This window comes from Poeciliopsis prolifica, unplaced genomic scaffold, assembly GCF_027474105.1.
Source record: "Poeciliopsis prolifica strain line A6 unplaced genomic scaffold, Auburn_PproV2 SCAFFOLD093, whole genome shotgun sequence".
Taxonomy (NCBI): Eukaryota; Metazoa; Chordata; class Actinopteri; order Cyprinodontiformes; family Poeciliidae; genus Poeciliopsis; species Poeciliopsis prolifica.
Window position 1 is genome coordinate 134,517 of NW_026562468.1, and position 26,122 is coordinate 160,638.

The 26,122-nt window shown below is 38.3% G+C and overlaps 1 protein-coding gene across 1 annotated transcript in view; it reads left to right on the forward strand.

Annotated features, from left to right (window-relative positions):
* Window positions 1-26,122, forward strand: part of cntn3b (contactin 3b) — a 77,267-nt gene that overhangs the window by 17,575 nt on the left and 33,570 nt on the right. Inside the window, exons 3-6 of the mRNA XM_055022934.1 lie at window positions 925-1,060; window positions 14,448-14,623; window positions 18,747-18,845; window positions 23,861-24,064. Coding sequence (XP_054878909.1) covers window positions 925-1,060; window positions 14,448-14,623; window positions 18,747-18,845; window positions 23,861-24,064 — 615 coding nt within the window. The remainder of the gene's footprint in view (window positions 1-924; window positions 1,061-14,447; window positions 14,624-18,746; window positions 18,846-23,860; window positions 24,065-26,122) is intronic.

A 26,122-nucleotide genomic window follows, 5' to 3' on the forward strand; every position in this document is an offset into this window, starting at 1 on the left:
TCTTGTTTAATGAAAACAACAAAATTCCAAAATGTAGTTTTTTCTTTCATTCAGGTGAGCCATGCTTACTGACTCACTCCCTTAAGATATGGATTGAAAGATTGTTTCTGAGACTCACAAGTCTCACTGAAATCTTTGTTCAAGTCAACTCTGAACTTTTTGTTGCTGTGACTTTAATTATATTCAAATCTCAATTACTGTCTTTGCAGATTTTATGACAGTCGAATGTAAAATCAACAGGTTATTATTACAGCTTAACTACATATCATCTTGTGAAAGCAAAATTGAACTTTGAAATATGTCATTGAAAATGCTGATGATAAATCTGTTGCAATGTAAGTGCATCTTTCAAACAAGAAATACTTCCTCGTTCTATTTTCAAGAGGTAGTGGCATTTAAAAACCTTAGTATCTATGAAAATCTAGAAAACTACTGCATTAGACAACATTTGCATCGTGTAGAACCTTTTAAATAATTTTCAAATCTGTATTTTTTACTGAATTATGTTCTAATCCAGGCATTCCTTCTGACTGTTGAACTTAACATCTTCACTCTTTTCTCAGTGAGTGCATGTTTGCATTAGCTTTTAATGCCTGGTAATGGTGAGAGGGATTTACTGAGCTTGCTGCAAGATAAACAAGCCTTGTATACAAGCAAGAATGCAGCCGGAGGACGGCTTCCTGCTGGATCCTCTGCATCTTTGCAAAGAGCAACACTTTTTTTAGAAAAAGAGAAAGAGGCAGAGAGAGAGAGAGCCATACTGTATACTGCACTCTGAAAAATAATCCCAGATTGAATGATTTTGTTTTTCTTAAAGATTAACTTCATTCTGACATTGTGTGTTCTTCTAGCACTTTCTCCTTATGGGTCAAAGAGACAGATTTTCTGGCTTGTACCAGTAAAAGACTTTCCTTTTCTCTGCAGCTTGTACAGAGGATGTCATATTTCAAGGGCCAAGATGGAGGACAGAGCCTGGTGACCTCATTTTACCAATCAACACCCCGGACCACCAGGCAACTATTGCCTGTGAGGCGGAAGGGAGCCCGCGGCCTCAGTACAGGTACGCCACCGCCGCGTCTAACTCTCCACTGCTGCATCATGCAGAGGGGAACTTAGTTTCCATTTTAATTGCTTCTATGCTGCCGGATGCTTCTCTCTGTCTCCATTGGAAAATCAAAGACGGCACTGGAAGTTGCTTGTTAATGATTTCTTCAGAAAAAAATATTTTCTGCTACAGTGAGAGAGATAAAGGATGAAGCTTGACAGGCTTCAAAGAAATAATGGCTTAATTGACCGTCCATCTTGAACTGAAAAAAATTTGGGGCTTGTGATGTGATTGTCACAGTCAACTCTGGTTGATGAATATACCCACAACTAAAGATGAGCGAGGTTAACTTTGATTATGAAAAAAATTTAAACCGCCACTTGCATTGAAGTTTATAAATTGGCACAGGGCTTGAGAAATCATTAGATGAGAACAGGAAATCCCTATGACTCATTTGCACCACTAATCCTTTGATAGGACTCTGGCTCTTCTCTGGCAGAGCAACGTGAGTGAAAATGGCAGCTGTCTGTGGGCTTTTTTTTGTGGTGGATTGTGTTTCAGAGCTTGGTCAGCAGCATGTAGATGCGCAGCAAGCAGAGTTGAGAGCCAGTAACCTTGTGAGTGACATTCGGTAAAATGCTTACATTTCCTATAATGCGCTGGAGCTGAAAACACGGTTGAGGCGCTGCGGTGGGGGGGGGGGGGGCGGAGGTGGAAGGGGAGAGTATCATTATACCTGTTGTGCAACCTGAGCCTTCCCGGCGATAAAGGAGAAACTGTCACTTGCTTTATTTCACCCACAGCTTAATGGCCGCTGAAGCTCACTTGTGTTGTTGCAGAGCTGTTTGTCTTTGATGTTTTAAAGGGATCATTCAACATTGCCAAATTGAGGCTCTGTTTCAAGTTTATAAGCAGTTTCTTATTGCTCATTTGGGAGCTTAATGTTCAGAGTTCAATCAGTCTCAAAGGCATTAAAGGTGAAAATAGTCCAAAAACCTCCAACCTCCCTTCCAGTTGTTAGCACTGCTAACCAGTTTGCTTTGCTAACCCCAAAAGCACCAATCATAAATGCAAATGCTATTACTAGTGTTATGCTGTCATGGTATTTAGCAGAAGCTAATGCTAAAACACTAAATTCATTAATGTTGATGCCAACCATGAGTCAAAAGGAGAAAGTGAGGAGCCTCTCAAAACAATCCACATACGTGAATTCTTTTAATGTATTTATTGAATTAACACCTCTGGATAATCGTTCAAAAATAAACACATCACTAATCGCTCAATAAGGTTTCTTGAAAAATAATAGAGAACAGGAAGAGAGGAAACAGAGCTGATTCATAAACAGTCTCCATCCACTTTAAAACAACATTAATTTAAATGTTGAACAACTTAAAGAAATATTAACAGTCAATAACATAAACTTAAACTTAGATGTTGAACTTTATTCACCTGAAGATAAAATGAATGTTTTAGAAGTTAAGATTAATTTAGGAAAATCTGTGTACACTAAACATTTTTGGAGTTAGCAAAACATGGTCATTAACATTTGCCCACCACTCTTATCCACAGAGTTAGTGACTGTTCCTAAAAAATAAGAAAAGGAGATACTTTTGGTAGAAATATTTAAAGCGACTGCAGTCCAAGCAGGTTGAACAGTTCTGGTTCCACCTAAGTTTGAAGGTGACTGAAATGTATTGTCTTCTGAAAGGTCTCAAAGTCATTTAATACTGTTGAGTTAAAAGCTACACATGGTCATTACCATGAAGCAGCTTCTAACACGAACAGATTGCTAGGAGTAATTAGCAGCTGTGACCGTCCCTGCCTACCAAAACAAGCATCTTCTCACTGAATAGATCACCTGTCAGAGCTACAGGATGAAGACGACTCGTTACACTTCAGTCCCAGTCTTTAGTCTAAAAAGAAGCCTGACATCTTTGTTTTTGCAACCTCAATTTTACTTAAAGTAAAATGATGTCTAATTTCATAGTTAGCCAGTGTTTGGCCTGTCAAACTGAGCTCAGTCTTATCAGTAAGATCATGATTTTATACCCAGAGAACCAGATCTAACTAACTAGTTAGCTCGTCAGTCTACATTTGACTCTGAAACCACCAGTGTGTTTGCATTTGGTTGTTGTTTATACATCAGTCGGGTTTAGAGAGTGAACATAGCGTTTGCGTATTGTAATCCTTTCTGAAGTTTTTCCTGGACTAGACATTAGCTTTAACCCGCTGGAGCAAGTAATCTGGATATATTCTACATGGAAATACCAAGAAAGATGTCAACTGCAAAAAAATATAAGAGAAAAGAGTTTCCCTTTAAAAATTCAGAACCATCCCAGGATGATCTGCGGCCTCTTCCAGAAAGCAGAGCTCTGAGGAACAAACAGATTATCGCTGTTAGAGTGGATTATCACATGAAAGCTGCGCCAATCAATATTTCATATGAACAATAGTTCAAATGACATCATGTAATAAGAAACGGATTGCTTGCTGTGACATGCCCAAAGAGATTTACTGGGGGCTTGCTGATCCCATTAGTTTCCTCAGAGTGAATTGGTGTTTTTCATGTCATTGTTTTAGTTTATGTTCAGTCTCAACCTTTGTCAACCTTGCATCAAGCAACAGACTGCAACTCAGTTCACATGACAGAAGCAAACATCAGCAGCCCTCATAAATAATCTCTGATTTGCTCACTCATCACTAGTTGTGCAGAGGCAAGCAACAAGCTAGCATTTAGCAGCTCATGTGCCAGTTGTGTTTGTCTGCAGTAGGTGGAGAGCAAAACAAAGAGAGTTGACATCAGAACATGCTTGTCAGGTCACAGAAAAATGGCTTCCAATAAAAAAAAAACTGGAGAGCTTGTGTTTTTAAGGCTAATGTCCGGCACCAATTTTTCATTTTTTTTGTACTCGGCTTTGGTTTATAGAGCTTCAGAAAAAAAAAAATAAACGACATAAGTCAGATTGGCAGTCTTCTTCTAGGTCAGCTGCTCCAACGCTTGGAGTCACTGCCCTCAATTATGAATATGAATAGAATGTGAGACCAGGTTTAAAAAGGACAAATTGACGTTAGAGTCAGCAAGCTCTTGTCACGTCAGATTGACATTTCTGGTAATGCTTTTAAAGACACTAGATTTTCTTTGCCTGCATTTTAACTTTAAGGAATGAGTCTCTTTTTTTTGTCCTTATTTTGGTTGCGTCACTTTTGTTTGACACTGATTGTCCTTGATGTGCTTCCCCTCAGGCAAGGAGAGGATTTCTTTTCTCTTCAGCTTTTTTTGCTCAAACTCAAGAATAGAAAGCACCAAACTTCCTGAAATTTATTTTACTGATGATTAAATTAAAAGTTCAAAATGTCCCAAACAGGCTGGAAGAAATGCCTTGAGGAAGTGAACAAATTATGATTCTTAATTGACTGGAAAGACTATTGAAATGAAAACAAAAAGATTCAGCAGCTTCAAAAGCAGAACAACCAGATTCCACAACAGCTTCATCCTTCATGCCATGAAAGTACTAAACTGCTATTAGTTTAATCTTTCATTATATATTACATTAATACTTCTATTATTATGTATTTATTTATTTATTATTGGAAAAAGAAAGAACAAGCGAGCTATCAGGTAATTTAAAAGTGCAATTGAATGACAATAAACTTTGTCTATATCTTTGTCTAAAAAAAGTAGAGAATAGACTGTACATGTAAATGTCAATTAATGTTGATATTAACAAATGTTTCCCTGCATTTTATTATTGTTATTCTTCTTACAATAATTGCTTAGCAATTAGGAACATTAAATGACAGAACATATGGGGCATATGGAGGCAAAAATTATTTAAGCATGGATTTACAAAATGGAGAAATTGATATGCATTATTTTCAGCTATACTTAAATATATTAGAACTTTAATAAATGATAGTGGCTATATTCTTTCTAGCCAGTGTAATACCCAAACCCCTTTCAGTTTGTGCTAGTTTTTACATTTCATTGCCATTATGTCAAAGCCTTTTGTGGAAAAATCTAAATGGAATTATGTCAAGCAATGAAAAGTCCTTTATATGCTAACTTAAGCCAATGAGTGTAACATTTTCCATTAGCTGGGAGACATTGCCCAGGTACCTTTTTAGATTAAGCAGTTAATCTAAATTATGGTTAAAACTATGAAGTATAAATGTTACATTGTCAGCAAATTCTGTCAAGTTTCACCTGAATAATAATAAAAAAAGAAAATATTACAATATATACAATATAATAGTATACTGTAATTCCGATTCAGTTTATTTAGTCAAGAGGTAATTTGTCTGTGAAGGTAACACACCTGTTTGGAGCTTTGACAGGTGTTTTTACAAAAGCTGGAAACAGTTAGCTTACAAACCTTCTCCCTCCTGACATGTTGATCAAATCACTGACTTTGCCTGAGTTCATACCACATGAATTATATCACTATGTCATAAATGACTGTTCCTTTTACTCTGGATCAGAATTAAAAACATCTTTGATCTTTGTGTTCCAAAACAGCATCATAATCTGTTAAATGTGTCTCCTATAAGCCTGGCTGTTACCACTGAGGGTATAAATATTTTAAATTCATTATTTTACTTCAAAAAAGGCTTGTGTAATTTTCTGAAGAGGAGAACGAGTTCTGGAGGGACAGTTTCAGTCGGACTAAACGCTGCATAAGATGTCCCACTATTTCAGCAGCAGATGAATCCACATTGAAGTATTTACAGCAGGGTGCAGCATGTTCAATCAATACAAAATAAAACAGAGTCCACGTCATAATACCTTTCAAAATGACCCACAACTCTTCAGACTTCTTAATATTTTTTTTATTTTACAGCTACAAAGTATTTCAGTGGGGTTTTATGTAAGAGACCCACACAAAGTAGTGTGAAAATGGAAGAAAAACAATACATTGTTTCAAATTCAGGTTTTGTTTTGTTTTTTCTTTTTTATGTTTATTTCAAATCAAAACAAATTAGAAAAGTATGGCAAGCCTTTGCTTCTCTCCAAGTCTACACCTGCAAATCTTATGGCTCAGGGAGTTTTTAAAAAAAATCTTTTTAACCACATCTAGACACTGAAAAAAGTCAGATTGGCCAGAGAGCATCTGTAAAGAGCCATTTTTAAGTCATATTGCCAATTTGCTTTTGGTTTAGACTTTGAATAGGTCATTCAAGCACAAGAATTATAGCTCTGGCTGTATGTTTAGGGTTGCTGAGCTGCAAGACGGAGAACTGTGTGTCTACTGATTTTTTTTCAGTGTGAACTGCACTGAAAAAATATAAAGTCTTACTAAGTATTGCTGGTGTAGGTTCTAGTGAAAACATTTTAGTGCACTTAAAATGAGACAAACCTAACTTACGAGCAACTTTTCAGCATAATATATAGAATAATGTTTTGATAATTCTTTAATATTGATGAAGAATTATTAGTTATTAGTGAAATTATCACCCAGTGGAACTAGTATTTTTTTTTTATCAATATTGAGAAATGAAGGACTGTAAATAAGCTCCTGTTTCTTTGTGGAAGGTCTCTTGTAATTCATGTGTACTAAGATATTTGCACTAGGCCAAAAATACTGTGTAGGATTTTGAGTTTTTGCAGTATACAGTATTTCCTATTCCAACATTGGCTTCTTCTTGCCAGACGTTGTCACAACAGACAGACTCACCTGAGCTGTGGCTCTTGGCAGCTTCTCCAGAGTACCATGGCTTTCCATGCTGAGCTCATTATAGGAGCTAATTGTGAGTGAAACATTGGTAAAAAGGTTTCACTGACCTTTATATTGACCTGATGACTTCCTGATGAAGAAAGACATCAGGAAGTCATCAGGAAGCTTGCGATGACTTCCTGATGGTGGAGTTTCAAAAAGAGCAGAAGCTTCTCAACGAGACAGAGGCCCAATTTCAATTAATTAAATCACATAGTGAAACTTCTTTTAAGCCGTATCGGATATACATAGCATTTTCAAAACAACCACTGAAGGTAGCGTAGTTACTTGATTGTGCTATAAAATGACACTTTGTTCCTGGAAAACACATAACACTGCCCCTTTGAAAGCTGTGAATACTTTTCCAAGTTACTGTATTAAACCCTCTTTATTATTATTATTATTATTATTATTATTATTATTATTATTATTATTATTATTATTATTATTATTATTATTGTTATGATTAGCGTTACTATTTCTGGTATCTGTGACAGTAACACCTAAACATGGCAAAAAATATTCCCAGTGAAAAAGACTCAGCTAAGTAGAAAGCAATACAGGTTCTTCCTGGAGAAATCTCAGGATGAGGATGATGGAGAATGAAATTGAATGCTTTCTCCGTTAACGACAGATTTCTATGATGCTGATGCAGAAATGTTCCATAGCAGGCTGATGAACAAGAGGGAAACCCAGCACAGTTCATCTAAATATTGCGGCAGAGATATGATAAAGTGCTCCTAATCACGGATCTTTTGACTCCCTTGTTGGCTCCGTTCCACTGAACTTTTTTCGTTCTCCCCCCAACTCCTCATTCCTCTCCCTCTCAGTGACGGTGCAAATTCGCTAACAGGGGAAAACCCTGACAGTTCTTCATTTGACAAATAGTTCGCTGCAGTGGCAGAGCACACCACAGGCTCTGAGCGCTACTTTATGAATACACCTGTCACTGTGTTTACTATGAATCTGCTGTAACACAGGATCAAGGGCAAGGCGGTGATTGGAAAGGGGGAATAAAAAAAGTGCTCTGCCTGGTGTCTTCTGTAATGTAGTTAGACTTTATATGACTCTACCATAGTTCAAAATTTAAATATTTCTGCAGAGGAAGACAAACACAATCAGGGAAGACATCATTTCAAATATGCTTGTGTGTGTGCTGGTGATTTTATTTTAGCACACAACCAAATAACATCTCCAAAGGAGTTTTCAAATGGAATTGATTTTTATATTCTGGATGGTAAATTGCCTCTTTACCCAACAAGAAAATCTGTAGGCTTGTTAAGATGAACTGTTGAAACCACATAGGTGCTGATTCAACTATATTTTGTATTTGGGAAGTTGTGAGAAACAGTTATACTCTCTCTCACTCTCTTGGCATTTACTAGGCATCCATCTTTTCTCTTATGTTTTAATTTCAGTAAAAGCATTCTTTTTCTGGAACAAAACTATGTAATTACTGTTGGTAGGTAGTATCTTGGTTGCTGTGTTCACTCGTGATGTATATCTGCCAATATTTCACTAATTCTACAGGATTTATAAGATGATGCGCATTCCCAAACATGCATCCACGGTGATAAAAAGCAGGTTTGGGAATTTTTATTGTGTTACACTTGGCTCAAAAGCAAAATGAACATCAATTTATGTGAACTCTGCAGCGATAACCTACTAAACATAATTGTAGAGAGCGCCCTGGCCAGCAATTGAATTTCCATTAACAGCTCTATAGCTGTCTTTATGCATGTCTTTATGTGTATGTGTGTGTGTGTGGGTGTGCACACTTTTTTGCCTTTCAGCTCAATTTTGTCACCAAGAACATTTTGCTCCTTTCTGTTGCTCTGCCCACATTTTCATCACCAGTTGAGCCAAGTTGTCATAAAATTTTTGGGAATATTTTTGAACTTATTACATACATTTGTATGATTCTTCACAAAATTCCTACAAAGACTGTTAAATGGCTAAAAACTCATGGATGGTGTGGTGGTCTCTCAGTGAGCTGGATCCATATTCTGAAGCAGAATGGGTGTCCTGAGGTGGGCTCTGCACAATTGGGGCTTCAAAACTTCCCCAACACTACTACATCAACATTCCTAATCTGATGTGTTTGTAAAAGACAGAATGGATCCCTGCTTTCTTGTCCCTTAGTCAAATTTAAACCCTAATGTCATGGCCGAAATCAAAACCCATGAGACCAGGGAACATTATTCCAATCTTTGGTTGTACAATTTTGTTCAACCCGTGCAAAACTGCAGCCAGACTGTTCAGTTCTCTGACAAGTGTGGTACCTCCTGGTCTTTTGCAGCTGTATCACATTTTCTATAAGATTTGGCATATTTTGTTGCCTTTCCTTCATCTGCCCATCCATCCATCCATTTTCTGAGCACCCTTCTCCCTAACGGGGTCAGGAGGTGTTGGTGCCTATCTCCAGCTGTGTTCCGGGCGAGAGGCGGAACACAGCCTCTCGCTTTCTTTCTTTTACCAAGCTTTCTTTCTTTTGTTTCTAGTGCAATTATTTCGAAAATAAGATTTTTTGCAATTAACTTTTCAGCAAGATAAAAGAGCTTGTGTTAAGTCAGTTTCTTAACATTGATGAAAAGTACTAATTGCAATGGCATATTATTGGATTTATGGTAAGACATTTTTCTTATGTCATTAGTGAAATAATTAACTAATAACTAATATTTTTTTATCAGTTCATCTTTGTTTGACATCTGAATGAAACACAAATACCCTACATGTTAACAGGGACTACTGAACTGATGTTACACCCAGTTTACCTTTATAAATGCTTGTTTAAATCCTGGTCAAATATTTCTAGTTGAATAATAATAAAACACATACTTTCTAGTGCTTTTTAAGACATCACCTTGAAGAATAAACTTTTTTTTGTTCGTTCCAACTTCTGGTTGTCTCATACATCATGTACTACAACTCTCCTAAGAGGGAGGATGTGAGAAGAAGCTGTAAATGTAACAGTTTCCTACATATAGATTCTAAAATAAAAGATACAGCATGTGGGTTGCAAAAACATAGAAAATAAAGGAAAAGAAGGCTGGTAGGCTGAGAGAAATCCATTTATCCATTTGGCCTGATTGCTGGGGTTAAACTCTCTTTCCCCAGATCAACCCAGAAGGAGATAACAGTTTCCATCAGTGTACTGCAGTGATCCTTTTCAGGCTGACTGATCAGCATTGACCCCTATTGCAAAAGACTGCCAAGCAGAGTCTGTACAGGAACCAGGAAGCATTACCTGGGCAGAGTGGAGCCTCATCCAGCAGAACAGTTAGGGGAGGCTGTGGAAAAAATCCTAACAAAGACTCTCTTTGGTGCAGCTCAGTGCTACAATCCAAGATGCCTGTGGCCAAGGATTAGCGATGCCTGGTGTGGAGGTGTAAAGATGCACGTCTCCCTTTGTGTGGCAAATGTATCGAGCAGAGACTGTCTGCACATTTATGTCTCCCACTGGAATGAATCGACCCGCTGCTGAGATCTTACAGAAGTGTGTCAGTTGGATAAAATAAACCATTATCAGTTTGTTTCTGAATATAGCATCCAAAGATGGAAAAGCAGAGAAGTGGAAGATAGCAATACATCCACATATAGATTTTTCTTTTAATTGATAAAAAGAAAAAAAAATAAGTTCATCTATGTTAAATACTGGATATTTAAAGCATCATTTGAATGTGGAAAATCTCATCTTAAAAGTTTGAAGACAATGTGATAAAAATATCTGACAGCAAAGAACCAATGGCAGTTACTAACAATAAAAATAGCTAACCTTGAAGCAATAATCAGAAACATTTGTTCCACTAACACACTGTGCCAAGATAAAATATAGTGTAAAGCTAAAGCCAAAGTCCATAATCTAACCAAATCGATAGCCACCATCGATCACTGGCATGTGTGACAGCAGAATATATTGGACAGAAATTGTTACTGCCCCCTACATATACATCTACAGAATCACTACACTAATATATACGCATGAATACACATTCAGCTACAGTCATTCACCAAGACTTCAACACAAACATTATACAACTAAAATGTTTACAAGAAGTAAAGTAACACTTTAGAATTTATCTGAAAATTTTAGTTTAAGGACAGCTAAGCATTTTCAAAGTTAGCAAAAATGCAAAAGCCCTAAATGCAAAATTTGCTCTTTTTAGTGGAAGTGCATCCTCCACTAACAGCAATTGTTCAGATTCTTCTTTCAAATGTGTGCTGTGTTTGCTACGTGGCTCGTAAACTGCCAGATCCTGCAGAGTTCCCATGAGCCATGGGATGCTTATTTGATTGTTGCTATGGTTGCCCTAGCCTGTTGTTTCAGGTGGATTGACATGTCTTGTGAAAATTGACTGCAGGTTTTCTGATAACTCTTTCCATTGTTTTGGGATGGGTTTGGTTGCACATTTGTTTTTGTAGATCAATCACAATATATATGTTGAAGTTTGTGGTTGCAACATGAAAATATACAAAAAGTCTTGAAAGAAATGAATACTTGTGCCAAAGCCTGGAACTGACCCAACACCACATGAAAGGGAGGCATGTACAATAAGTCTTAGCAGTTTTCTTTAAAGACTATATAAAACCTTTACAGAGTGTTTATAACAAGCTGTGAAACCATCCAAAAACAAGCTCAGGAAAAAAGGTCACATTGAATTGTAGAGAACATCTTGAAAACCTAGCAAGAAATCATCTAACACATCGCCGTTAAAGAGATTGATACAGTGTGATGATCTGGGACAGCCTGGCCTCCTGTGACACTACTGAGTTACAAGTGGTCATTGGCGATTTAGCAGATGACAGCAGTGTATAGATGAATTACAGAGAGTCCCAGAGGTCTGCTTCTCTTTCAAGGGAGGGTTCCTCACCGCGGCAACAAGCTCACTCAAGATGAGGGAAGATTTTACTCTCTCTGCTGGGATTCTTTTTACTAATTGGCATTTAGTAAATACTGATAAAAATTCCAAAACGTGTTGGGTGGGTGGCGTTCTTATTGTAGCAGCTAACTTTCATCATGGTGTGTGATCTGCTTTCATCTCTCATTAAATTCAATCACGCTGGGCTGCTCCAAAGCTAACTAGCTTTGCATCCTCTATTTTTTTTCCTCCTGCTCATATAATGAATATTACCTTCTATTGCACTAATAAGAGGCTGCAGTCCTCAGTGCAGGGGGGAGACGCAGGGACATCACAGACAAAAAGAGGACGATCGTTTCGTTGTAAATGTTGATGTTTTCACATGTATTTTTGGAAAGCTGATAATTATCAGAAGCAGGGAGTTGTTTGAAAGTAACACTGTGACAAAATCAGTCAAATTAAGTGACTGTAAGATAAATAATGCAAGCCACAAGATGAAAGACAGCTTTGTCTTTTGTAGTTTGTTATGGAGGAAACTGGGTGGATTGCAAAGCAATGAAGAACTGGCTTTAAGTCTGCATGATGCATTATTATAACTGCCTGATAGTTTGCCTGGGAGGCTAAAAATGATATTGATTTTTTCTCCCCTTCTTATCATCGGAGTTTTCATTTTGCTGTCCCTTCACCCAGGGAGACTCGCACCCGACATAATGTTTAATTTCTCTCCGATTCTATAAGGAGCATGAGGTGTAACTTTTCAACTACGGTAATGCTCAGAGATAAGGCCCCACTAGAGCAAGCAGGTTCCAGATAGGGATTTTTTTTTGTGCCGACTCCTCCTGTCAAAGTCAGAACATTATTCAATGCTTCTTTTGTCTCTCATTTCTGGCAGCGATTAATTGCTGTCACTCCTAGAATTTGGTGTGTGTGAGAGACTATCTTGTGACCTTTTCTAAGGAAAATGATCAGTAAACAATGCAATGTGAAGGTGTCAGAGAGCAATATGTCAGAAACACAAAGGCACAAACAGAAACTAATTAGAAGGCACTCAGAGCGCGCATAAATCTGCCAAGGCTGCTTGAGTCTCTCGGATTTCTTCTGTTAATATCACCAAATATTTAGACGTTTTCATCTCCGTTCAGATTCAAATCTGGCTCCGACTGCACATTCTAACAAAAATTACAGCCAGTGTAATCATTTTTCAAGCATGCACGGTGATTAAGTGGGAAATAACAACCCAGCTACTTACAGCAATGCTGGTTATCAACTGTCTCCAAGATATAGCCTGCAAGTCTTAGATGAATTATTCTGCCCATGTTATGTGCTCAAAATGTCTCGTTACAATGTTTTATTTTACACCTGTTTGTTACAATAATATGAAATATAGCAGTGAGACATAACTGCATGGTGTAGCTAACAAAATGGTCACAGCAGTATGTAGTGTGGGTTTAGTTTTCATGCAGTCATGCCATCAAAAAAAATAATTGCTGCAATTGGTAACAAATAATTGACTTAGAACCATCCAAGTTATTTTGTGAAGGTTTTCAAATTGTAAATTTCAACAAACCTAACAAATGACCTTGCCAATGTGAGGACAATTCTGCTAATACATTAGCAGGGAAACTCATTTTTTGCCTGTTGCTTTAGCCTTTTTGCAAACTTTGAAAACTGTCAGTGTACTTAGCTTCCCCTATATTACATTTTCCTCATTGATTCTAAAGCTCTAATTTACTTGGTTGTTTAATAAACTTCCAGTTGATTAAAGTTTGACATCTTTGTTGAAGTTCACCTTTTAAGAATTCCTCAAGTAGTTAGATGCTCTTAGTTTGAAGTGGGTGAACTGTGTACATGGCAGTTATTTTTCCTGTCCTCACATTCTCCCCACAAGATGTGGTGCAGCAGATGATGTCAATTCGGTACCCAGAATGCAATGCTGTTCTACGTTCAACAATAAACTCAACAACTGTAAAACTGAATCCATGGCCTGTTCCAAAGAATCCCTTCCTGAAGGTCAATGGTGGTGATAGCTGATCTTACATGTTTGGTACACATGATGCACCATGTATCAGTGGTGTGTCATTGACACATGAAAGGCATTTATTTACATGGCTTAAATTGGTGTTTTAGTGTGTTAGCTTTAGCTTCCACAAATTAGTATGTTTGGTTAGCACCTTAGTGTTAGCAGAACTAATATTCATGATTAGTGCTGTGTCATAATTAACCAAAGCATTACCACTGTTAACTTGGATAAACTTAAATACTTGTTAGCAACTGAAGTAAACTATTTACATTGGAACTGCTTTCTCAGTTTTTTTTTTTTTTTTTTTTTTTTGGTCCAAAACAATCAGTTCAGTGTGTAGTGATTATGAATGTTTCAACTGCCGTTTCATTTGTTTGCTTAGTTTTAGCCAACAAAGTGAGCAAACAAATGCTTATTTTTTGGTTTTGGGACAGCAACTCAGTTGATCAAATACATAGCAAACTTCTCTACTGGGGCTAATTAAAACTGGAATAGACAGGAGTTAGAGGCCAAACAAAATTCACAATAAGGACGTTGTTTTTTATTTTTTATTATTATTATTTTCCCATAAGTACAGCTGGACAGTGGAATTTTTATAAAAGTTGGATCTAACTGACATTTTCTGTCACCCTAACATGGCACAAAGGCAGTTTACACATACCTTTCTTGTAATTTGAAACCGCTATTCTTTATTACTCACCTTTTATCCTCTCAGCATGATGTAGGCAAGCCGATCAAACGGATCTCTGATAAACGCTGAGCGCTCATCTCCAGGGGGGGCTCAGCCACTGATTGTGTTTGCGTTTTTCCAGATGGTCACTAAACGGAACGCTCATTGATCTGGGGAGCGACTACCGGCGTCACATGTCTGGAGGCAGCCTGATCATTAGGAACCTGGACAAGGACCAAGACAGCGGGATGTACCAGTGCACGGCTTTCAACATGCTGGGCTCCATCCTGAGCCACAGAGCCAGCATCCAGTTCGCATGTAAGCGCCGCTCTGTTTGCTAACAATTTATTTTTATTTTTTTTCTGGCATGACTCCGACGTAGCTATGACAGTCTTGCATCTCTTTGTACCTGCAGTAGGTTACCCTGACATATGTAATATGCTTTTGGCCCACAACTTGTTTCTCCTTTTTCCCCATTTCCATTCACTCTTCCGTTTTCTAATTTTTATTGCCTGGGAATAGATTTTCACAAGGGGACATGGTAATTGAGTGAAATGTCAGATGCAACAAATACAAGGGGTATTCTCTGACTTTCTCTGTACCCCATTGATTCTCATTAGTGGTTCATACTCTGACAGCCTCCTCACCTCATCCAAACAGACACGTATTTGTGCCAAGCTGTACTCAAGCTCTTATCTAGACTTTAAAGCAGTCAGGCAAGGATAATGCTCAAAAAGTCTTTGTATCTTTGGATGATAATCACCAGATATGTCTTTGTGTATAATATCTGATTATGAGCAAGTTGAACTCTGACAGGCCAGACCACTGCTCTGGCAGAGGTAAGAAAAAAGGCAGGAATCCTGAGGAGTGACGCCGTGCAGTGGGGATTCTACCCTCCAGACCACCACCTATAGAAGCAACGCCTGTTTTTGATCAAGCCTGCTGACTATTGATCTTGTCCCGGGGATAGGGAGCCTTTCACTTCCTCTCGACTGCCATTATCCCTACAGCTCAGTGATGAATCTCACTTGTTGGGGACCAGCAGAGGAGCAGAGCTGCTTGACATTTATTGTCTTGCCTAATGCACGGTGAGAGAGGCCTGAAAGATCAGGAAGGCTGATATTTTGTTTTTCCTGTGTAATGAGGCAACTGCCCTGACATAGAAATGTCATTCCTCCTGTTCTGCTTTACCTCGCATTCAAAATCCAGCTACAATTCAGCTGCAGCCAAAGCAGGTAGGCCCAGATTATTTTTATAGCATGCCAGACAAAGCTATTGCTAAATGGCAGATAAAGGTATCCCCTTCCTTAGAACAACAGTTAACAAGCTGGTTATGTCTGGGAATGTTCAGACTTTATTAGGACATTCTGTGAACTTTGTGAGAAGGGAGTTCCATTTTATTGTTTCTAGATTTAATATTAGTTATTTTTTTAGAGAGCTTAATACATTAGGAATGCACCGATTCACTTTTTTCACTTCAGATGCCGATACAGATATCTGAAGTTTGGTATTGGCCAATACCTTGCTTGGTTTTGGTTCATTTCTGTAATACAACAGATTCCCTTGATTATTTAAAGCAAGACTTCTTGTGAAAAGTATGAGAAAGATGAAAAATCGGAGTTTTCTTACACCAACCATTGCTTGAATGGTTTGCAATAAAGTGATTAAAGGAAGGAATATTTATAAAACTGTTCCACATGGAAGACAAATGGTCTGTCATGTTGAAAGCAAGAATGAGCAACAGAACAGGAGAGGACCTGCCTATCAAGTCACATTCATTTTTTATTATTTTTTTTAGGCTTTGTTGTGACTTGGCTCTGTTAGTCAAGCTGTGTCAACTCATTACAATGAATAGATTTACAGTCATTTGGGTACTGTGCAAAAAATTTTCTCTTTGCATAAACATGACATGATATCTGATATCTTGTGGGTGGACAGAGTATGGAGCAGCAGTAGAAACCTAAGACTAAACTAATAAAAGAAACAGCTTTTACCAAATGTGAAGCAGGACTGTGAATGACTTGATTTGATTAGTTTGGCTTGGAGTCCTGCAATGGGACCTGGTGTTACAACCCCTCCCCAAGACCACTTAGGATCCTGGCACTGGGTGTAACACAAAAATCCTGGCACTGGGTGTAACACAAAAATGAGTAATCTAAACAGCTGATTTCAGTAGCAAAAGAGTTTATTTTACAGTTCAGGTAAAACCTCAATCACAGGAGGCAGAAAATATAGGGAAGCTTTAAGCTTCTGGGTCTCCAAGGCCAAAACAATAAACAAAACACCCCCTTTTAACTATAACATTTTTAAATAAACATCTGAGAAGAGAACTGAAAGTGGTCCAAAACCTGAACTCTCTGGCTCACTACAAAGCAGGAGTAAACTGTTTACATAAATGGCAGAGAATCCCTACCAGCTTCCACTGTGAATAGAAACACCCTACCTTAGTTAGACACTTGATTCTTCACAATATGCTCACATCAAGATCATTCAAGTCCCCTCAAACAGTCAGCAGACAGAAAAATTCATTTCAGACCAAGGCCCAGGGAAAAAGGGACCTGGGCTCATCATGGGGTGGCTGATGAGCTCCAACACATTTCACCTGTGGCAGCCAAATAGAACTGAAACACAGAGAGAGCTCTCTCATGAAGAGAGCCCCTAGAGGTCAGTGACCGTAACACCTGGGACTTTCTGGTCATGTACTACTGTGTTAAACTCCTAACAAGAACCTTCTGGAAATGAATAAGGGCCATCAGTTTCCACATACCTAAATGAACCCTTAATTCTGAATTTTCCCTCTGACAGTATGAGCTTTTATCCAACATTAGCTATGGCATCCTAATTTTATTGAATTTTCCAGATTCATTTATGCTGTATATTGGCCTATATCAGCTTGGCTTAAGAATTCTGCCAGATATGATACATTATAACAGGTAACGTATGTCCACTGGCACCCTTACCCAGACCAATCATCCTGGCAATGCGATAGCCTCCCTCTGTAATCTCTAGGCCAGCCATTCTTATATGCCAGAGATTGATTCTGCTTACAGAGGAATCGCTGCAGCAATAGTGAGTTTGGCCTCTAGCTTTCAGAGTTACAGTGTGTGGTCAACTGACTCCCATGAAGCCCATTACTCTTCTGTACAGAGTCTGCACAACAGACTCTGTACTCTGTACAGAGTCTGTTGTACAGTCTCTGTAGTCTGTTGTGCACAATTTCTTGTGCAAATTGTGGAAATTTGCACAAGAAAGGGATAAAGACTCTGCCAAGCACTGAGCCTGGCAGAGTCTTTATCCCTTTCTTGTGCAAATTTCCACAATCTGGCCAAACAAGTTGATTTTTTCTCATCTGCTAGGCAATTAGAAGTTCTTTGATTCATCTCTGCCTGCTTTTAAAGGCATCGTTGTTCTGACAATCAGCCGTCTAGAAGACCAGGTATGACTCAGAGTCCCTCAGAATGAGAAGCATCTTAGAGGAGAGAGGACCAGAACTTATTAAGGCAGCCTGCTGAGATCAGAGGGACGTTACCTCTGCATGTGTTTTTAAGCGAGTTGCCTCCTCCTGTTGCCTCTTGCGGCCCTGCCATGACTTGGCTCCATTTGAGTCCATTGCGGTCAGCGTAGAGCTGCTCATTAATCTTAGCGGCAACTCTGTCCCACTTCTCTCCATAATCTTCCCTTCTCCTAATTTCCCTTATCGGTCACACTGACTTTCGTTTTGTTTGTGTTTGGAAGGCTTACTCCAGGCTGTTAGCCAGGGGGTGCAGACAGGGAGCACAACGGACTGCAGCAGCTTGCCCCTCATCCCCCCATCCGTCATGAAGCCAGAGGTGGTTAATCATGCCAGGTTTTAGGTTGTTATGTTTTTTTTCATCCTGTCCCTGCCAGCAAATGCTCATTCATTTGCAGGCAATAGATAGTGCTGAGAGTACTGATGGGGAAGCTAATGCTTTTAAGTGCAAGATTACACCACATTTAAGAATGATGTTACTTATTGCTGCTGGCTCTGCAAACTGTCATTTGTCATGCATTCTCCTCTTGTGTTCTACCAGCATTTTCCTTCCTCCTTACTAATTTTATTCCATTTTGGTCTAATCTGTTCCCTGCAACCTAAATTGCCATGTTGCTGTTGTAAACATCAATGAGGCAGGTCCATCAGCACCACGACATCTTTGAAACCATCAGCTGCTGTCAGGAGGCGCCTGCAGGGCAATCACAGACGGCCTGTTAAAGTCTCAATCTTCTCCTGTGTGTTTCCATGAGGGGAGTTTAGGGAAAAACCTGCGTTGTGCCATTTCTAAAGCCGACCTCATCAAAGAAACCTGGATGAACAAACTGTTCAAAGAAACTCTGTGGCAAACGCCTTGCTATATGCTACCCAGGGTTTTAGCTTTTGTTAAGCTGCTGACAAATTCAATTGTGATCTTTCCTGATTCATCAGATCTTGACAGCTTCAAAACGCAGTCGGTGAGGAGTGCAGTGAACGTCCGTGAGGGCCAAGGAGTGGTTCTTTTATGTGGGGCTCCCCCACATTCTGGAGGTGAGTGCTGCCACATCAAGCTGCTGTTGTTTGTGTACTCTTGTTTTGATTGCAGAAATACCCAAAGGACGTTTCCTGTTTTACTTTGACATTTGAGGAAAGAACAATCAGTTTTTATTTTATTATGTAAGGGGCAGCAGGAGACGTTTACCTTGTGTAATAATTAAATAGTTTGACAGCATTTACATTTATGCAAATAATATACATTATAGTTTGTCTTAAAGCTGGTTTGAACCCCTTGCATGTTATTGTTTACAACCAGAAAATTTGTGTATTCCAGAGGACAGAATGAACAAGTCCAAATAAAACCCTTAATTTAGTTTTATGTGCCACAGCAAAGGGAAATATAATGCAAAAAAACCATTGAAGAATAATTTAAAGCCACTTGTATTTTTCTTTTTTCTTGCTATGCTATACACAGACACGTTGCCATGGCAGTTGACAATAACAGCACTTTGTGTTTCAATATTCACCATCAAAAAACACTCAAACTTTTCCTACACAAATTTGTTGACTTTGCAACTATTAGTTATTTGAACTATCGTATGACAATGCTCTCTCTGATCACTTCATTTCCTCTAAATGATGCAAACATCTGTCTAAATGCATCTCTCAAATGCATATTTTGGTTTTAATGAAATATAAATATCCTCATTATCAGAGTAATGTCTCATTATAACAAGAAACGTTCTGGTTATTTCAAGATATTACTCCAGAATTTATTTCCTTGCTTTTGCAGTTAGTCTGTTAATTAAAATGGCAATAAAATATTGTTACAAAGTGAATATTTAGGATGCTCTATTTTTATATCGGCACTAGGATCATACTGTAAAATATTTGTGTAAATGCCCTTGAACTGTTGAATTATTACACAAGATAACAACAAGAAAATTTGTTGTTATATCAACACTTTTGTATCAAACATGGAATAAACAGCTGTAATATCTCACAATACCTTTTAAATAAACATACTAATTCAGCATATCATTGTACGTCTTGGGATGTACATGGCAATGCAAACATAAACATGTATCCATTCATTTATAAGGTAATCTGCTCTAGCAGTTAACAGCAAAAACACTAATACTTTTCACACCCCATTTTATTTTTTATGAATTTATAAAGGAGGGGAAAGTGTGGACAACTATTTTTTGCCAGCTGGCCAGCAATGAATTGCAGTAAGTGTGGGAGGGGCAGAGCTGCTGGTCACTCTGGAACTGTCTCAGGCGTCATTAAACAGACTTGAAGATGTTTTGAAACCTTTGACTTTTTAGTACATATTCATATCAATACAGTTTTGCTACAAAGATTCAGATTTTACAACAGACTAAAACCAATCAGAGCTTGTATGCTTTTTAAAAAAATGTTTAGTCTAATTAAAGAAGGATATTTCTCAAATTAAGCACAACAAAATTATCTTGTTTACTTCCTATGATTGTAAGGTGTGAATTTTGAAAAATGCTCTCCAGAAGCTGCAATAAACAGGAGATTAGCTTACCGTTCCACAGAGGGTGGATGTAGCAAACAGGTAGCCAGGCATTGTGAAAATGTGACAAAACTGCAGACAGAGAAACAGCAATTCTAAACTTAACTCATTAGCACAGCATATTGATCTGCTTATTTGCTAGAAAACTGCTTTGTTACAAAGGGATTACATTGTGGAAAAAAAAAAAACAACTACAGCCTGACACTTTCTAACTTAAGGTTTGCAGAAATGTTAATTAATGAGATTTGGGGCTACAAAGTTGGAATTAACTGTCTCTTGACTGTTTTCAGTGCCTTTCAAATGCATGCATGCATGTTTTGGGGTTCTTATGTAATATGCCAACACAAAGTTGTGCCTAACTGTAAAGTTAGAAAAAGGATTTATGCTTTATTAAGATTTCCCAAATGTTTGTATTCAGCCCTCTTTACTCTGACAGAACTGGATGTTCTATCAGAGCAAAGAGTCAAATTTCTTTACTCTGAAAGAAGAACATTTGATTAATGAATGAAATGTTTAACCATTTGATTCATAAAACAGACTTCTTAGTCAACTAACATCCAAGTGGAAACCAAAGAACAACTCACAGATTACTATCCAAATCATCATCCAATGCATAAAGGCTCCCTACCAACACATACCAAGACATTGTGGTCAAGCTAAGCTTTCAGGACAAGGACATAATTAACTGAAAAAGCAAAGAATCAACTCTAGTAGCTTAGTAAAAAAAAAAAAAAAAAAAAAAAACGCCCACTGGTTCTACGGTTTGGTTCGTACAGAGAGTCTGAACTATTAGCTATTGAGAAACAATCACTTGCTGGAGGCATGGAAGGAGAAAACAATTGGAGCTGCTTTGACCCATTTGCTAACATTTGGCCAAGATGTATGATAATGCTTCAGCTTGAACGTGAAGAAAGCTATGCTACAAAGTTTACTGGAAATTGCAAGTGCTGTGAAGAGAGAAATCACACCTTTGACAGGAATAAAATGTCTTAAACATTTCTCTTGTTCCGACTTTAATTGCTCATTATTTTGAAGCATGGCCAACATAGACTGAACAGCTTTGTTCACTTCCTCCACTGCCATTTCTAACCAACAATTCTAAAACAGTGCAAAAAAATCTGTCATTGTTCACAACTTCTTCTGTTTGCTGATTGACCAGAATTAATTTGATCAGAAAATGTTTTCAATGGGAGAAATTCTAGATGGTGCACTGAAGGGAAATGAGTATAGAGTGGATTTCCATAGATAGGAAATAGAGAAGCCACAACTGTAAAGGAGCCAAAGACATTGGATTTTCTATTAGTCGTTCATGTCAAAAATCAAGCATTTATTAGAGCAATAAAGTGTTTAACCTTGGATAGAAATCAGAAAAATGTGTAACAGAATTCTGTGGTCAGATGAGACATTAAATCTTTTTGGGCCTTGTTCTGTTGAGAGCATGAGTTTTTTTCAGTGAGAACAAAGAAGCAAGCCAAAGTCAATGGGAAGATTGATGGAGCTAATTGGAGGACAATCGTGATAGAGTACTAAAGACTTGAGACTGGAGCAGAGCTTCAGCTCCCAACAGGACTACAACCCTAAGCATATACAAGCGCTGGAGGGGAAGTGTTTCTGTAAGCAGGGTTCCACCAGGGTATTATAAGCCTGTGGGGCACCAGGCTTTACTTTCCCCCCACCAGACTAAGTGTTGTTTATTTTAAATAGGTCTTTACTGTCACTAGTGACAGTAAAGATGGATTAAGCTAAGTCCATAGCAGACAAATTTAACTGGACGTGAGGGAGTGCTCACCAATTGGGTTGTCCCTTCACTTGCTTGTTGACTTTCCAAGGTATGCCCACAGAAATACGGTGGGCAGTTGAAAGACTGCCCTAGCACCAGTACCACACTGGCCTTAGCAGGTTTTTCTGCAGGTAAACCTTTCAAAATCATGTGCTACTTCATGTTGGTACATTGTATAGAATCAACATAAAACCTTTCACATTTTTGTGGGTTTAACATGACAAAATGTAAATTAGGTCATTACCAAACATTTGCAAGACACTGCAAATGAGCACAGAGCTCTTAATTGTAGACCTACTGCACATGGGGAAACATTTCAGAGAAGATACTATCCATGTGATGAGAGGCTACAGATAAAATATTAAGTTGCACCCTCTCTTCCCCACAGCTCCCATATCTACAGAAAACCGAGGATAGCCACAATGGCTGCTGCCGAGCTTGTCAACCTCTTGATACAATAGCTTGCACACTGGAACAACCAATTTCTCTCACAAGAAAACAGTTTGTCGCAGTGCATTGTACAGCTGGTCTTTGGGATAATAGGTCAGAGTACTCTGTGTGAAATACAGTTTGACAGCTTCCCTCTCTGACACAGGCTTATGCGCGACAGGGTGCTGTAACTGTAGTTCTTTTGTGTTTTACCACAGTCTCAAAAAGTGACTGAAAGTAAGGCAGTCTCCCTCTGTCACTTCTCTCTCTCTCTCTCTTCCTAATCCTTTTTCCCCTTCCTCTCTTAAAAGCGTCAACGTGCCTCATAACCTTGCACTCCACTGAACTGTATTAGACACCTACAACACTAGACGTTTCTTTGGCTTCTCATTACGCTTGATTGACTCTGAATTGTGGGAAAAGCTTTCTCGTTTTGCTAGCCTGTGCAATATCGCACCGCACCAGATGTGAAAAATGAAATGCAATAGAGAAGTAATTGCTATTGTACCGCTTCTGTAGTCCGACAGTTTTTTGTTTACTTACTTAAAAGAGCCTCTTTGCACTTTTTCTGCACAAAGGCATTCGTGTTGTATTTCAGTTGTTGCTTGACAAAGAATCGCTGTGTGGCGTTCCATCGCTGCTCATTACAGCAGCCTGGTTCAGAAGGGGGTTATGCTGACTCTGAGCTATGTGGCTCTCCTGCTTGCCGAATCAGAAAGAAGCTTTGTATCTGCATCGCTGCACTCAGCGCGGACACTTCAGTCGGTCAAAAGCCAAGTGTCTCCCCCTTCCTTCGGGCTGGTGTTGGACATGATGGACATTTGTTACATACACCTATTTGGCTCAGATACCGCCCCTGAAGTGAAAGATTGTGTGATGCACCTCCATTTATGGACAATGACGACATAATTCTTCTGAGAGGTCTTTTCTCTTTTTCAATGGGGGCCCTGTCACCTTTGAAAAGAAGTGATAGCATATTCTTATACATGTATGTCAATCCATTGATCTCTCAATCCATTTGTTCATTCATGAGGTCCTTAAACTGAGTCGCTCGGGGACCCAGAGAATTGAGGCCATGTGTCAGGGGAGGGCCACTGACGCGCTGTAATCCAGTTTGTTTCGCTCTCTTTCCTTCGTTCTCCTGCTTTTTTTTCTGCATTTATAGTTATTGCATTCTTGGTATCTCCTTCTAAGGAAATCTCAAAAAGGGGATGGAAATAATGTGATATGCTAACACAAGGCCAAAGAGGAGTTCTTTTGATCCAGTCATTCCATCTGTGTGGACAAACACTGAACTAAGCTGTTTTTGTCTGTGCTCAGAGCTGACATTTGCGTGGATCTTCAATGAATACCCGTACTCCGTCCAACAAGACAGCCGAAGATTTATCTCCCAAGAGACCGGGAGCCTTTATATAGCCAAAGTGGAGCCCTCTGATGTGGGCAACTACACTTGTGTGGTGAACAACACAGTCACAAAACAGAAAGTTCTCAGCTCCCCAACACCCCTCGTCCTCAGGAGTGACGGTAAAAACAATAACACATTTTCTCAAGATGTGTCTATTACTGTATTTTTTGGCATTCATTTGTTATACATTTCACTATTGCTGCAATTTTATTTTCCCTCATTTTTAACAAACAAGATATTAAAACTGTCAGTAGCTGCTTTTCCATTGAGCATGTAATTGTGCAAATTGGAATTACAAAAATAAATCTACTTATTGGAAACAAGTCAATTTTGGAGAAAGCTCAAATTTTTCAATAAAACCTTTTTGCACTAGGATGAGGTAGTTTTGTTGCTGTAAATTAGTGTGTTTCACAAATCTTTTTTTCACATTACACAAGTCATTTGATCAACATCAACAATTGTTTCTACTGGCAGAAAAGATGATGAAGCGGTAGGAGAATGATGACGTGTTTTGATGATTTATAAACAAACTTATTCATGTGTAATTTTAATTGCTTCTTATCTAATGGTAACACCGCAATTCGAAAATTGTGTTTTTTCGACATTAGTGAAATATAAACAGAATAATGTCCACATTTATAGTGGAAATGCTGCTATTGTTTAATTGGGGGAAATTAAAATTTAGACGCCACAATGTTTACATTGATCATAGTGATCAATGTGAACACCAGCCAATTTGCAATGAGCAGTTAAATCCAAAAAATCCAATAATTGTTTAAATTGGCATGGTAAACAGAAAAAAGATGTGAAGAAATCCAGTGGCTCTCTGACAATTATGAATCTCTTCAGCTATAGATAGATTGTTTCACTGATGTCAAATCTTGGATGGAACAAAACTTTCTTCAGCTCAATCAAAGTAAAACTCAAGTTATATTATTTGGTCAAAGTCTTCACACTATAAATCCAGGTCTGATTCTGGGTTCTTTAGCTTGGTTTTATCAGACCTCTGCTAGGAATCTTGGTTTTACTTTTGATAGCTGTTTAAAGTGAGATAAACAAGTTAGCTCTGTCATTAAATCAAGTTTTTATCACCTGTGGATTTTAGCAAAAAGTTCAATCTTATTTTTGTTTTTATTTGTAGTAGTGTTTTGATACTCTGTTTTTATCACTTTGTGTTATTGTTGTTCTTGTGCAGTTTTGCACCTGTTTTTAAAGTGCTATATAAATAAATTTGACATTGACATAAAAGATGAAACAACATGCTGTGATTGTCGTTAACAATACAAAGCAAATTTTAAATTCTATTCAAACTGGCTTCTACAATGAGACCCTGCCTCATTGGAAACATGTCATGGAGCTTGTGAATGAGTTCAATTCTCTTTTAAATCGTCGTTTTGATGCACAGCAGACTCTTAACTAAGGAATTGGTAACCAAATTTGTTGTGGGAAGTTCAGAATATATTTTTGCAATATGTCACAGTGAAATAATGTAGCAGGGCAAATAAATAGCACATGTGTAAAATGAGTTTAAAACTAATCTGTATGGTTGATGTTTATCTTCCACCACCTGCAGCATGTTTAGTAATGATATACAGCCATTTATAGGCACTGCAGGCTTTGATGACCTAGAAAATGAAAAATCTATGGCTGCATCTCAGAGGATTATCCACATGTGCACCACTCCAACCAAACTACTGAACTGACTGGGAAGCACTTATTTTTCACACATTATTACTGTTAAATCACAACAGATTACTACTTATTATTAGCTTTGAGGGCTCCATAAAACAATACCCACATTTATCACTATTCATTCGACTTTTTAACATGAAGGCACACAGAGGACACCAAAGCTGCTCTTGCTCCAGGGCACCTGGTCTGAAACTGGTAATAGCAAAGGGCACGCTGCTATATTTGCAACAGAAGCGTGTGGCCCATCTCAGTGAAATGAATATAATTAAAGTCCTAAATGAAGTTGCTTTCATAAACCTCTGCAAGTAATCCCCACCAAGCTAATCTTTTCAATGATGTGTTCTCTGAATCTTTTATGACTCGCCTCTTATTCCTTTTCTCCTTTATAAGACCTTCAATGACCACTTTGCTACATGACCATAAAGGCTACTTGTGCTAGCTGTCCCACTCTATCAGTCCTCTGTCTCTGATCCAGACACACAGGG